Raw genomic sequence first — 15,665 nt, 5'->3', positions numbered from 1 at the left:
AGTAGTGGGCGAGAAGAGGATTGGGAGAGGTTTAGATGTCAACAAAGAATGACAAAGAAGTTGATAAAGAAGGGTAGGATAAACTATGAAGCTGGGCTAGCACTTAATATAAAAAAGGATAGTAAGAGTTTATATGAATATATAAAAAGGAAGAGGCTGACTAGGGTGAATGTTGGACCCTTAGAGGATGAGAGGGGGGACTTAGTGGTAGGGGATGGGGAAATGGCTGAGGCTTTGAATAACTTTTTTGTTTCGGTCTTCACGGAGGACGTGAATAATTTGCCGGGTGTTAGCGATGGAAAGATGGTAGGAGTGGAGGGCCTGAATGACATTATTGTTACTAGAGAGGCAGTGCTCGACAGACTGGATTGTGGACAAGTCCCCAGGACCGGATGGAATGCATCCAAGGGTTCTGAAAGAAATGGCGGAGGTGATAGTGGATGCCTTGGTGATTATTTTCCAAACATCGCTGGATTCCGGGGAAGTGCCGGAAGATTGGAAAACAGCTAATGTTACGCCGTTGTTTAAGAAGCGTGGCAGGCAAAAGGCAGGGAATTATAGGCCGGTTAGTTTAATGTCTGTTGTAGGTAAAATGTTAGAATCCGTGAGCAAGGAGAAAATAGTGAGGCATCTTGAGGAGAATTGTTTGATAGAGCAGACGCAGCACGGTTTCGTTAAGGGGAAGTCGTGTCTGACGAATTTATTGGAGTTCTATGAGGATGTGTCTAGGGCGGTGGATAGAGGAGAGCCGGTGGATGTGGTGTTTCTTGATTTTCAGAAGGCGTTTGATAAGGTGCCGCACAAGAGGTTATTAAAGAAGGTCAGGGGGCATGGAGTTGGGGGTAGGGTGTTAGCATGGATAGGGGATTGGCTGTCAAATAGGAGGCAGAGAGTGGGGGTCAATGGGTGCTATTCGGATTGGCGGTTGGTGACTAGTGGAGTGCCCCAGGGGTCGGTGCTGGGGCCTCAGCTATTTACCATTTATATAGATGATCTGGAGGAGGGAACCGAGTGTATGGTGTCGAAATTTGCTGATGACACCAAGATTGGTGGAACGGCAAATTGTGCAGAGGGTGTGGAGAGTCTGCAGAAGGGGGCGAATGGGCCAGGAACTGGCAAATGGAATTTAATGTTGGCAAGGGTGAAGTTGTCCACTTTGGTAGGAATAATGGTAGGAAGGACTATTACTTACATGGCAAAAAACTGCAGCATGCAACGGTGCAAAGGGACCTCGGGGTCCTTGTGCATGAGTCGCAAAAACCCAGCCTGCAGGTGCAGCAGGTGGTCAGGAAGGCGAATGGGATGCTGGCCTTCATAGCGAGGGGGATTGAATATAAAAGTAGGGAGGTCTTGCTGCAACTGTACAGGGCACTGGTGAGGCCGCAGCTGGAGTACTGTGTGCAGTTTTGGTCGCTGCACTTATGCAAGGATATTTTGGCCTTGGAGGGAGTGCAGAGGAGGTTTACTAGGCTGATACCGGAGTTGAGGGGGTTGAACTATGAGGAGAGGCTGAATAAACTAGGCTTGTACTCGTTGGAGTTTAGAAGAATGAGGGGAGATCTCATTGAGACATATAAGATGATGAATGGGATGGATAGGATAGAGGTGGAGAGGCTCTTCCCGCTCAGAAAGGATAGTAGGACTAGAGGGCACAGCCTCAAGATAAAGGCCAGGGGGGTGGTTTAGAACAGAGTTGAGGAGGAACTTCTTCACTCAAAGGGTGGTGAATCTCTGGAATTCTCTGCCCGTTGAAGTGGTGGAGGCTGCCTCACAAATATATTTAAGACGTGGGTTGATAGGTTTTTGATAGGCCAGGGGATTAAGGGTTATGGGGAGAGGGCGGGAATGTGGAACTGAGACACGACATATCAGCCATGATCTTATTGAATGGCGGGACAGGCTTGAGGGGCTAGCTGGCCTACTCCTGCTCCTATTTCTTATGTTCTTATGTAGCTGTTAAAGCTCACCCAGACTGCAGTGTATCAGCCTTGAAAGCTCCCATATTAGTTGTAGAGCTACTTAAATGCTTGAGTGAGATTTATGGCATCAATTCCAACCTCCAGTATCCTGTGGATCTTGAGTTTAATTATTAGTTGTGGGTATTAATGATTTTGTGTTTTGGATTCAACCCTGTTGAAAACAAAATTGTTGTGCTTTCATGTTATCTGTCTGGCTTGAACGTGAAGATATGGTAACTCACTGTGCTCCCCTGGTTCCATAAATCTTTAAACAAAAGGACTTTAATCTTTGATTATAATTTGCAGCCAACTTCTGTTGCTTAATACTAGAAAGATCTCATCTTGACTTCCTACTATGTGATGAATTTAGCAAATTCAGCAAAGTTGAGCAAATTTGGCCTCAGTATCTCCGATTAGTTGGGGATGGTGCTTGTGCCCTTTTTAAGTGGGAATCACTAAATGGTTATATTTGAATAGCCACTTGATTAATGTGCTAGAGGTACATATTCCCCGACGGCTGTTCCTCAGCATAAGTTACATATCGTTTGAGGAAAGTAAATTCCTTCTGAAATTACACACTCGGTTTCTAAAATCTAAATGAAAGACTATTTCTAATAGAAATTTCAGCAATTCATTAGCTGTGATTTTCTGCAATAGGATGCTTTGTAACTTTCAATATTAAAAGTGTCATCCTGCAAGACAAATTCCAGGTTGTCTTTTTCTATTAGAGGAAGAGAATGGTGGCACAGCAGGGACCTGGATTTTATTCCTGGCTTGGGTCACTATCTGTTTGGAGTCTGCACGTTCTCTGCGTCTGTGTGGGATTCCTCCCACAGCCTGAAATGCATGCTGGTTTGGTGCATTGGCCATGCTAAATTCTCCCTCCGTATACCCAAACAGGTGCTGGAGCACATGACTTTTCACAGTAACTTTATTGCAGTATTAATGTAAGCCTACTTTGACACAAATAAATGTTATATTTTTCTGAAAGGTATATTCTGCTTTAATATTCTAAAATATTAGCAAAGTTCTTAAAATCCACATTGAAGGATGGATTTTAAAAGAAGCCAAAACCTCTCAAATACTCTCAATCTATATCCTAATCAACAATGAAGTATAAGTTTGCATTCAACTGACAATCAAGTAATAGGTTTTGGTAATACAGGGAATTCGCCAGTTCATTTTGGGGTTTGGTGCTGGATATTTTTTCAGCTCTCAGCAATCCTGATCATAAGCAGAGATCACATTACTAGAACCCAGAGTGTACCGTTTTTCAGTTAAATGATGGGAACATGCACAGATCATAACAGAAAACTATGTTGTGGACCATCTACTGAAATATATCCCTGTACACTTGCTAAAGTTGACAAGTTAACCCTGATTGCCTGAGGTATTGCCAAGCACAGCTCTTCTCATGTAATACAAATTGTCATGATTGTTTCAAATTTTGGTTTCTTGCATTTGCCCTGATGAGTGTAAGTCAAAAAGCATTCGCTTTTCAGCAGTATTCAAGTTTTGTACCACTGAGTGATTGTTTGAAACATATTAAGTACTGTCACATAATTCAGCAATCTGAAAGGGAGACTGCTTAGTAGGGAAAAATCAGGATTTTTAATTTAAATGTATTTTCAAATAAAAAGGAAACTGAACAAAAATAACAATAAATAACACCTCCACAATACATGAACATAAAATTATAAGACCCCCATTTGTGTCTCATCTAAATGTAGACTTTCAACAGAGCCTCAAATGAGTTTGTGAGGTTATTTTGTGAGGCTAACTGAAAACTTGTGATAACAGATGGATCTGTATGCTCATGAGTACATGACAAATGTTTTGTGAAATGGCCCAGCTTCCTGCCTGGACCTGGTAGTGGTGCATCATTATGCAGGTTGCAAGTAAAATGTTGTGACACCTGCAAGAAATGTTGAGCGCTTGTGTGAAATAGCCGTAAACTATCTCTGCCCTTGATCTGTTGTATCGTGGCTTCATTTTGCTCATGTATTTAGACTCTGGTATTCTGCTATTCTGTGGTTTCATAGTGGGGTCTCGATTATAGATGCAGAGTTCAGTCCACTTCTGTTACAAATCATCCACCCAATGTTTCCTGATAATTGGGTGGCATGATGTAGATGTCACAGTTGCTTTTGAGGGAAAGGCTACTGCCATATAGCATGATATTCCAGTGATCAAATTTTGCTTGGAAATTAACTGAGTATCAAATAAAGGTAAAAGCATTGCTATCTACAGATGCCCTTCATATCATGCCCATGGCCCATTACTGAAAGATAACGTAAAGCCAGCAGCAACTTAAAGTTGAATATTAATGGAATCAGTATTTTAGTTCGAGGTTTACAGCAGGAAACAGGTCCTTCAGCCCAACTTGTCCATGCCATCTTTTTTTAAAACCACTAAGTTAGTCCCAGTTTTGCATCTTCCTTGATAGCCATCTTATTCATATAACTGTCTAAACGTTTTTTTAAAAGATATATTGTACCCACCTCTACTACTACCTCTCTACACACCACCCTCTGAAAAAAAAATGCCCCTCTGGACCCTTTTGTATTTCTCCTTTCTCACCTTAAACCTATGCCCTCTAGTTTTAGACTCCCCTATCTTTGGGAAAATATGTTGCCTATCTAATTGATTTATGCTCCTCATTATTTTATAGACTTTTATAAGATCACCCCGAAGCCTCCTATACTCCAGTGAGACAAAAGTCCCAGTTTATCCAGCCTCTCGTAAATCAAACCAAGTCCTGGTAGCATCCTAGTAAATCTTTTCAGCACTCTTTCTAGTTTAATATCCTTTCTATAATAGTGACCAGAACTGTACACAGTATTCCAAGTGTAGCATTACCAATGTCTTGTATTACTTCCAACAAGATGACCCAACTCCTGTATTCAATGTTCTAATATCTGTTTATCAATGCTTGCTGAGTACTACCTGTAGCATATCCAGACTACAGTTTGCTTTCCTGACCCTCTGCAGTGAAGTACTCAGACCGTCACCTCTTGTTCTAGATCCCCCCTGCCCCAGCCAGAGGAAACAGCACTGAATGGGCCAGACCCGTCCATTATTAAATATAAAACTCTGCAATAAGTTTATTCTGTTTGTCTGCCTCCATTTTCCAGGAATGGAAAATGCTGTCAAAGTTGACATCTTCATTTACTGTGAAGTAGGATTTTATCCTCATATGCTCCAAATGGATAATTTGTAATCTGTTGCGAGTCTTGGATTTGTTCTAATTCATTAAACTGAAGCTATGCTCGCAATCAGTACTGGAGGCTGAAAAGATGGTATCAACTCAGCCAAATCTGTAAACTACATTTTCTGAATGTAAATCACCATATTGGCAAGTGTACAAATTGCATCTGCTTTGACTTTCTCTGTCAATATGTTAGTCTGCATACCGCTTGCAGATGCGATTTGTTAGTGTTAGATTCAAGGTATCTGCAAACACGTTTACTTACATTCTCAAATTTGGGACAAGCCAGTGCTTCGATATCCAATGTAGATTGTTCTTGCTCGTTTTCTAGAAGTCACGCATCTCTATCTTATAATGAAACAGGGGCTGGAATTAATTAAATAAAGGTGGTGGCCCCCAGCCACCTGCAGGAACGTTGAGTGGCTAACCTAGCTCAGGCAGTTAGTTGCTGAATTCGTAGCTCCCGTCCCTCTGAGGTAAGAAATCCTTCTCCAAGAGCTACCAGCCAATTAAAGAGCTGACTGGGAGCAGTGGCTAGTGCTGGGCCTTCAACCGGCTCAGACCAGGAGAGGAATTTATTTCCTTCTATATTGGATGTCACAGTAATCATATGTTTTGATCACAAGCTTAAAAGAATTGTATTATACTAATCATGATATTAAACCATACATGGCAGGAGGTGCTCAGAATTTCCCCTTCTGAATACTATTCTGTGAATATTGCTGGAAGTGGTTAAGGCCTGGCGTTGGATGACGACAGCATCAATCTAGGCTGTGTTATCCTCTATGATTGAACATCTATTTGCGCTCACTATCTAAACTCACACAACAAGCTATTACTTTAGCAATATCCATGTAACTAATTACTTTTGGCGTTCAATCATTGTTGGCTGATGGGGAAGGAGACAATTATAAACATGTGGTTAGGAGTAGGCTGGTCAGCCCCTAAGCTTGCTCTACTATTCAACTCCAGGTTTCATCAACACCCAATAATCTTTGACTCTCTTGTTGGTCAAGAATCGGTCTATCTCTGCCTTAAAAATATCCAGTGACCCTGCCTCCAGTGCTCTCAGGAAGCTTCACAACCTTCTGAAAGAGGAAAAAACTTCTCATCTCTGTGGTTAAAGGACAACTGTACCGAGCACAAAATATTAACTTTATTTTTAAAAGAAACAAGAATCACTCTTAATTCAACATGTTACACTTACATATAGGCCAATTATAACATTCTTCCTCATCACGATTAAATTACAGTTTCACTAAATAATAGTAGAAACATGACAAATAACACATTATTAATGTAAACCAGAATCTTCATCTCAATACCATCCACAATGGGTTAATGAGGGGGTAAAAGACAGTACAATAGCTTGCACACTGGTTGCAGTATAATGGGGCATGTACTGAAACCTTGATTTGAATTCTGGGAATATGTGGAACATTTATTAAAAATCACAATGGTATAACTATTGTAGGAAAACAATTTTAATATTCCTGTTGCTCTGGCCTGCTTCCAGTGGGCACCTTTACCAATTCTGGAAAGAAATGGCAACAGTCAGTTGTGACCCTCTGCCATCTCAAATTGCAGTTTCAGTATCTAAGCTCAGTCATGCCTCCGCAGGAGGAACTAGGAGCAGGATGTCTAGACATTTCCAGGATAGGGGATGGGAGATGTTGATAATTTTAAAAATGGCAAAATTGCAAAGTAAAAGTATAATTAAGATACAGAAAATAAGCAATACAATTTTAAAAATGATAACATTTTTGTGAGAGAAGAAGAAGCTGTACCAATTTGCCTTCCTCTTTTGAGCTGGTGATTTCCAGCTGGTGTAGTGATACAAACTCCAGTAACATGTACTTCTGGAGCTCTCATCACATAACCTGTCATCATCAACCATTCCCTCTCCTACCTTTGGTCACCCAACATGTTCACCTTTATGGAGCCTTCCCTTTTTGCTAATTGAAAAGTACATTAGACTCTTCATTACCTAATTGTATGATTTTTGACTTTCAATTAGCTCTTTTGCACCTAGCATGGCTCGTAAACAATGGTGTTCAAAGAAAATTCAGGGAGCAATTTTTAAAAATTGTTCGCTTCAAGTGTCCGAGAGGTTCGGTTTTAATTATGGGAAATGGCAGGCAGCCCTGGAGATGGTAGTCTTACTGGGGGTGGTTCCAAGAGTGCTGTTTTTTCTCCATCTGTGAGTCCAGTGAGGATGAATAAGGTATTCTGCTTAATTGACAATTGCTTCTTGTTTTGGGCTGGGGAAATTGCATATGAATTGAGTCAGATTTTTGTTATGCCTCATGTTTGAACAGTCTGCAAGTCTCATTTTGTTAATGCTCACACACATTGAATGATTACTCAGAATACTGAAATCTGCTAAATGTGATTGTGGGAGATAAAGATCTTAAAATAATGCATTAAAATAGAAACAAAGCAGCACTTTGTCAGATAATCATGCAGTTTTGGCTCACCAAATGATTGAGTCTTCTGTTGTTAAGATTTGGAGAAAGAGCTTTTCTTTTTATGTACATTAGCAAAATAACAAAAATAAATGCTTCAGATGGTCCTCCGGTAGCCAAATATTGTTAATGGATCTGTGAGGCATGCTACAATAAGAAGTGCCAAATCGTATGAGAATCCCTTATGTGTTGCACAATACCTTTTTACTAACTTGGATTACTCATTGAACAAAGCCAATATTTTATGGCTTTATGTTCCACATGTGCCTATTATTATGGTTAACCTTATGCTAGAAGTTGGAAATGTTGAGCTATTTAATATCAATATATTTAGAAGGAGAAAAAGAATGAACCCACATGACAAAAAAAAGCAGGGTCTTCATACAGTCTGCCCCACAATGGCCCAGCACGATGAGAAAATTATTGTAAATCATTCTTCTAATAATTTAAGGTTAAAGATTTGGGCTGGAATTTTCCATCTGTTCTCGCTGGTGGAACTCTGCTATCCCATCGGCAGCAGATGCCTGCCCGCTGGTTTCCTGCTGGCATGGGGTGTCATCAATGGGAATTCCTACTGATGGCAACAGGGCCAGAGAATCCCGCCGCTAGCAAACAACGCTCCACCTCCCACTAGCGGGAAAGACGTGGCTGGGAAGCTGGAAAATCTCACCCTTTGAATTTTGTATTTTACTGGTTTGGGCCATTTGAAACTAATTTTCCAGGTTAAGTTCTCTTGCTCAGTGAGAACCAATGCATTTGGGACCCTGATATGGACTGTCCCTTGGTTATCTGCCCATTATTGTTAGACCTCAGGGCTGCCTCATTCTTTGTATCACAGTCCACATAAAAATGTTGCTTCCCAGGTCCACCATTGAAACAATGATAAGCATATTTAAAGCCATCTACATATGAACCTCCCCTACTTGCTTTTCTCAAGGCTTAATCAAGTCAATTGTCACCAGATAGTTAAGAATGAAGGCAGCCAATTTAAACATCTATATCCATTCATTTAGATAGTTCCTAATATCACCCACTGTAGCATTCACTTGTTTCTTAAATTATTCCAGTAATTTAGTTTCCATTAGATTTGGTGGTTTAGTTCAGAATTCAGTCACATCGTGTTAAAATTTTCTTTGTCAATCCTGTAGTAACCAGTTTATTAGGTTGAACACATTTCTCTAGACTACTCTCATCGTTTAAGTAAGACCCCGCGTTAAAATGTTTTCATGCCTTCAGTTATCCAAAAGATCAGCTCTGAAATGCTTCCTTTTTAGCCTGAACAGCCCAAGCTTCTACAGTATTTTGTCATGACTTGGACCTCCAAAATTAATACCAGTCTCATGGCACCCCCATCTGATTTCCCCTTGCTATTGAAATGTCCGGTTATAATCGGGGTTAGTCAGCAGACAAGAAAATCTGCTGGTAGTCCATTTTACAACATCACCAAATGTTAACATTAGCCCATCCAGAAAAGTGGTGTTCCATGTTATTCACAGTGTGTATCCAAATGGGAAAATGGTTTATTTCTTGTTTGAGCTGACAATCTTAGATGCTTTTTTGCACAACCTTCAAAAGAACTATGAATTTGCATGAACCAAAGGGTTTTACAGCACAAAAAGAGGCCCCATTATGTTCTCACTTGTCCTTTATTGGATTAGTCCAAAACAATCCTAGTGGGCCGATTTCTGCTCAATTCCATGGCTTCATACATATGTCCAATTTTCCTTTAAATATTCAATAGATCCGTTTCACCTCCTTGTGCTAATATGATCTAACAATTCTCTGCACAAAGACATTTTTCCTATGCTCTCACTTTTGTAGTGACAATTTAAAATTGATGGTTCCAATCAAATCATAATCTTAAAAACAATCTGCATTAAATCTTCTTTTAGCCACTTATGTGCCAGTAGAAACAGTCCTAGTATTTCACCTTGCCTCATAACTATGGATTCCCAATCCTTGTATCAGCCTGTTGGAAGCTTACATTTGCAAATAGCTTCACAGTTTGTCTCTGGGCAGGGCATGCAAACTCAGGATTGTCTTTGACCTCAAACACAGGCACAAAAAAGGAGAACGTTTTGAAAGCTAAGTTCATGCAGTCCTACTGTTTATGTCAGTAACTGGGGCAATTATTTCGGACTGATGTGATCAGATGTGATGAACTGAGTAGCAGCATCTAACTGTAGTTAAATGTGGAATGCAACCCTCCTGGCATTTGCCAACTGCATTCACTCTCCGTCCAAAGCACCCTACTACCTTCTAGAGATGATGTCAGTTAGGAAAGAAGCCTACCCTAACTTGTAGAGTCTGTCACACTAACAAAGATAGGGAGGTGGTAATCATCCGCACATTTGTGGTCCAGATCAAGGAGTTCCTTATGTGCTGTTTTACTAATTGTGGAAAAACACTGGAGGTCAGTGTTTGCCTAAAACGGTACTGGGTCATAGAAGTAATGCTTCCCCTACTTTCGTCTCCTACTTGGAGCAAAATCATCAAGGATTAGAATGAGGAAAATAAAATATCTACGATTCATATTGGAACTGAATTAGGAGGGGAATACGGAAAGTGATTCTGAACTGGATTTAAACTATGCCTGAAACTGAAATGCATGAGAACATAGAACTGACCTAAATGGATGGGTGGATAGATCGATTGGTGCGGTGATCAGGGAAAAACAATCTGTCTATTTTACATAGTGTTCCTTTAAATCCAAATAAATGATGATTCTCTGATTAACAACAGCATTCCATACGACACCTAACAAGCTGCTTTGGGAGATAAAGTGCACAGTTATTCACATCACACACACTTAACATCTGCACACACACCTGGCACAGCAGGATTTTTTTTTGCCTCTTGTCCTAGTTGGAAAACAATACCTCATTTTACAGCTTGTTATCCATAAAGTGAACTGCACTGCCCATCGATCCGTGTAAGAGTGTTTACATTACAGAATCCAGATATTTCCATCTCCAATTCCCACCATCCTTTTGAGAACAGTCTGGTAGGTGCTGTGTGTTTCCACAGTTTATCGATTTCATTGACTCACACGTGAGAATACTGTAAAAGGTTAATCAGAAAAGAGGCTGGCAAAGGACTTCCTCAGGTTCCGAATTGTCTCCGCCTTTGCTTCATCTTCAGTGGCGCCAGTACGCTGAGGGGGCTCGGTAATACTGAAACTGTTTGTCAATGATTGTGATTTGCTGAAAGAGAAATTAAATGGGGAGAAGTTTCTGTCAGCTGTAATACTTGTTATGCTGAGTATCCAAAAGAAAAACCTATTGCCCATGAAATAAAACAGCCTTCATTTTTAAAATCATCCCTATTGTTTCAATTAGGAACATCATAAATTTGAACCATTGATGATTTTACTTGTGTTCATCAAAATGATGGCGATTAGTATTAGCAAGAGGAACACTTCTCATTTCAACCATCCAATAGGTTATCACTCAATGCATCTTGATTGATTTTTACATAATTAGATACAAAAATTCCCTCTAAGCTGGTCCAACAATTTAACTTAACCCTGATCTCTGAAATACGTGTTGACTGTACTATTGACATATTTTCACTCCCCCACTGCAGATATCTTCATATCTTCAAATGAGATACTTGAAGGGCAGGACTTTTCAGCCATGCTCTCCCCAAAACTGGAAAATCCCACCTGAGGTCAACGGACCTTTGCATAGCCTGCCCCCGCCCCTCCTCCCTGCCCGCTACAATTCCCATGGTGGGCGGAATGGGACAATTCCTGCTGCAGACTTTAAGAATCTATTTTCTAAATTAATATTCCCATTACAAAGCTTCACATCACATAAGGAATTCAGACAGGAGTTTAGAAAATCTGCCTATTAATTTGGAACTCAGTACAGACAATGCATACGGTCCTGCGTTATAATTTCTATAGTTTTTTTTGCAGTTAAAGCTTCACTAATTAGCAGATTTAATTGAATTAATTCAATTGGTGGACTGACCTTTTATCTTCGTTGTACAGTGTTCACAATAGAACAAAGGAAGATATGAATAATGTACCAGAAGTTTGGAGGGAAACAAGTTTTAGAAGCAGCTGAAGGAAGTCAGTATTTGTAGAGAAATAGCTTTGGGGAAATTGATGGGATTGAAGGTGCATGAATCTCCAGAGCCTGATAATCTTCATCCCAGGATAGTTAAGGAAGTGGCCCTGGAAATAATAGATCCATTGGTGGTACTTTCCAAAATTCTTTGGACTCTGGTCTGGTTCCTACAGGTTGGAGGGTAGTTAATGTAAGACTGCTATTCAAAAAGGGAGGTAGAGGGAAAACAGGGAACTATAGACCAATGAGCTTAATGTCAGTACTGGGGAAGTTGCTGGACTCCATTATCAAGGATTTAATAGCTCAGTATTTGGAAGGCAGTAGTATAATCAGACCAAGTCAGCATGGATTTACAAAAGGGAAATCAATGTTGATGAATCTATTGGAATTTTCTGAAGATGTAACTAGTGGGGTTGACTGGGGAGAACGAGTAGATATGGTCTATTTAGACTTTCGGAAGGCTTTTGAGAAAGGTCACACACAGCAGATTACTATATAAAGTAAAAGCACATGGGATTGCAGGTAATGCCTTGAGATGGATAGAAAGCTGTTTGCAGATAGGAAGCAAAGAGCTGGCATAGATGGGTCTTTTTCCGATTAGCAGTAGTGACCAGTACGATACCACACGGATTTGTGCTAGGACTGTTCACATTATGTGTTAATGATTCAACTATTCACATTATGGCTGGGATTCTCCCAAAAGAATTCTAAGTCCCAAATCTGTGTGAAAACTGGAGTAACTCGCACCAATTTTTTTTAAGCGGGATTACGAGAATGAATCTCTGATACACTGTGCATCACAGAGTGCCCTAGCGGGAGGAGTGGTGCCTATTCCCGGTGGAGAGGTCAGCTACATAGTGCTGATTGGGCTACTGCGCTTGCGCCAATCTGTTTGTGCGGAGATCAGAGCATGCACAGTGGCCCTGCATTTCTGACCTCCTGATCAGTGGCCAGCCCTGCAATCCCCCATCTCTCGATCACTGTCCTCCTGAGCCTCCCCAAGCCAGCCCCTATGTCCCAGTTCCCTGGCCAGCCACGATCACCCCAACCCCTTGGTGTCCTTATCTGAGGAAGGATTCCTTGCTATCAAGGGAGTGCAGCAAAGGTTTACCAGGCTGATTCCTGGGATGATAAGTCTATCATATGAGGAGAGATTAAATAGGTTAGGATTATATTCACTGGAGTTTGGAAGAGTGAGAGTGGATCTCATAGAAACTTACAAAACTCGAATAGGGTTAGACAGGGTAGATTCAGAAAGAATATTCCCGATGGTGGGGGAGTCCAGGAGTAAGGGTCATAATTTGAGGATAAGGAGTACATTAGACAGGGGTTGCGGGTAGAGAGGTGGACTGGTGGTGTTGAGATGGCGGCGCGGGCTCGTTGGGCCGAAGGGCCTGTTTCCCGGGCTGATTTTGTTCTTTTTGTTTTTTTTTAAACCTTTTAGAACTGAGGTGAGGAGAAATTTCTTCACTAGAGGGTGGTGAATGTGTGGAAATCATTACCACAGAATGTAGCTTAGACCAAATTTCAAGAAGAAATTAGATATAGCTATTGCGGCTAAAGGGATCAAGAGATGTGGGGAGAAGGTGGGGAGAGGGGAATCAGGTATTGAATTTGATGATCAGCCATCATCAAAATGAGTAGCGGAGCAGGTTCGAAGTATCAAATAGCCTACTCCTGCTAGAGTTCCTATGTTTCTATGAATCCACTGTTCTTTAAACTTACTTGTGCTCGCTTTTGCCAATTATGATGCCAGTCCTTATAGGGATCACAATTGTAAGGGGTAGATATCTATTATGCATGTGAAATATCTCCAGCAGTTTGAGAGGAAGAAAAAAGTGTGCACAAAGGTGGCTAAAGTTCTGTGGTGCAATATGCTGAATCTTTAATATTTACCGTTAAATTGCTTGAACATATCACTTTTTATATTTCTAACTTGCTGGATGAACATTGGATATAAATGACAAAAGTATGATATTGCTCTGACAATAAAAGATGTGCACAAAACACTAGGAGTGGTTATTGTGGAAGGTTCATAGTCTGGTATTGCCTTAGTTTGCTACAGCTGTGACGCTAATGGGAACTATCGTTTTAAACAGTTGGGTGACAGCGGTTGGATTTCTCCAGTCTTGCACAGTCAGCTACCACTACCAGCAAGAACAGAGAATTTGGCAATCAGCCAAATCTCCATTCAGTTCTGCAGGACTGGAGAATCCCAGCCACCAGTGAGGCCACAGAATTCTGGCCAGTGTGAAAACGCACTAATGTGACATACCACAGAGAACATGACATGAATTGATAGCTACTCCCTCGTCTCAATGCTCTTACGAGGGATCACAGTGTAAGGAATGTTGGATAGGCTACCCTGAACTGTTCTTGTGTAACTCACAGTTGCGTTTTAGACAGCTCAATTGACAGAAAACTGTTACAAATTCCTTTAGTCTCCAACTTGGCTGGGAAAGAATGTGAGGTGGGATGATTGGGAGGAAAATACTGTTCAAGATATTTAACATTTATCTTTTTAAAACTGTATCTTCAGACTACAGCATATCTTTATGTTCCTTTCTCCCTCATGTATGTGTCTAGCTTCCCCTTCAATGTATCCATGCTATACACCCCAACCACATTCTCATCACTCACTGGGTAAAGAGGTTTCTCCTGAAATCCCTATTGAATTATTGAACCCCTTCATAATCTTAAAGACTTCCAACACGTTTAAGTCTTGTCTTTTCTAGAGCTCCAGCCTTTCCTAAGGTTAAATGCTCCCAGTTCTGAGATTATTCTTGAGAATCTTTGGTGCCCCTTCTCCAACACCTTTATTTCTGGTTAGGTGCACTGGCCATGCTAAATTCTCCTTCGGTGTTACTGAACAGGCGCTGGAGTGTGGCAACTAGGGGATTTTCACAGTAACTTGACTGCAATGTTAATGTAAGCCAACTTGTGAACACTAATAAATAAACTTTTAAACGTTTTACTTACTTGAGCAGTGGCTGTGGTGTTGTGCTCTGCTGCTGTGGTGTTGCTACTCCAGATCTTGGCTGTGAAAGAGCCTGGCCCTGAGCAGGGGGCCTAGATGGCTGTGCAGCGAAGGCTCCAGGCTTGTATGACTGATTAGGGGAGGTACCTGCAGATTTGATCTGCTTTGGAGAAGCTGAACCTGGAGATTTCTCCTGCTGATTTGTACTGGGCTGAGGACTCTGGGGCTGCTGACCCTGTGGAGAAGGTCTTTGGTGAGGTACTGTGTTGGAACGTTGAATCTGAGGGCTTTGGGGCTGTCGTGGGCTTCCTGCATTGAAGAAAAATAATGTAAATTTAGCAAAATCTGATTTCTTTTTCTTTCTCATCCCTTCTACAGCATTTTCTCCTAAGTGATCTCCAAATGTTCTGTGGCTTGGAATGAAGCACCTGCAGGGATTTTGAAACTTTTTGTTCAAAGACTTTTCGAAGGCAGTACAAGGAAGAACAGTTCACCAGGCAGTGTTTGTCAATACATAAAGAGTCAATAAGTAGGTGAGAACCAGACTTTCCCTGGAGTTAAGGCAAGTGCTGCGACATTTTGTCAGTCTAGAAACAACATGCATGGTTTCTGCGCACACAGGATTCAGAACATTAGTTTATGTACTATCGGTGCAAGGTGACTAATAAACAAAAAGCAATCGGATGAAATGAACATAAGTCACTAAATCAGCTGACCTCTTTTGGTTTTGTGGACACCCATCACTACCTGAGCCGCTTAATTTCCTGTAGCATTCTTTTAGCAAAAATAGAACAAAAGTAGGAAGAGGCTCTTTTATTGGTGTGTGTGTGTGTGTGTGTGTGTGTGTGTGTGTGTGTGTGTGTGTGTGTGTGTGTGTGTGTGTGTGTGTGTGTGTACGGCGGGGGGAATAGAGTGTTTTTTTTATTGATTCGTGGAACATGGGCATCTCTAGCTGGCCAGCATTTATTGACCATCCCTGGTCAC

At 41.1% G+C, this 15,665-nt stretch overlaps 1 protein-coding gene across 1 annotated transcript in view; it reads right to left on the bottom strand.

Moving 5' to 3' along the window:
• Positions 1 to 9,330: 9,330 nt before the first annotated feature.
• Positions 9,331 to 15,665, bottom strand: part of syn3 (synapsin III) — a 256,167-nt gene continuing 249,832 nt past the window's right edge. Inside the window, exons 13-14 of the mRNA XM_080190986.1 lie at positions 14,684 to 14,990; positions 9,331 to 10,834 (exon numbers count right to left, since the gene is read on the bottom strand). Of these exons, the coding sequence (XP_080047112.1) occupies positions 10,702 to 10,834; positions 14,684 to 14,990 (440 nt within the window). The 3' untranslated portion in view covers positions 9,331 to 10,701. The remainder of the gene's footprint in view (positions 10,835 to 14,683; positions 14,991 to 15,665) is intronic.

Source organism: Carcharhinus amblyrhynchos, chromosome 6 (genome assembly GCF_965287045.1).
Source record: "Carcharhinus amblyrhynchos chromosome 6, sCarAmb.v2.hapA, whole genome shotgun sequence".
In the NCBI taxonomy this organism is placed as follows: domain Eukaryota; kingdom Metazoa; phylum Chordata; class Chondrichthyes; order Carcharhiniformes; family Carcharhinidae; genus Carcharhinus; species Carcharhinus amblyrhynchos.
This window is presented reverse-complemented; position numbering and strand designations above follow the sequence as displayed.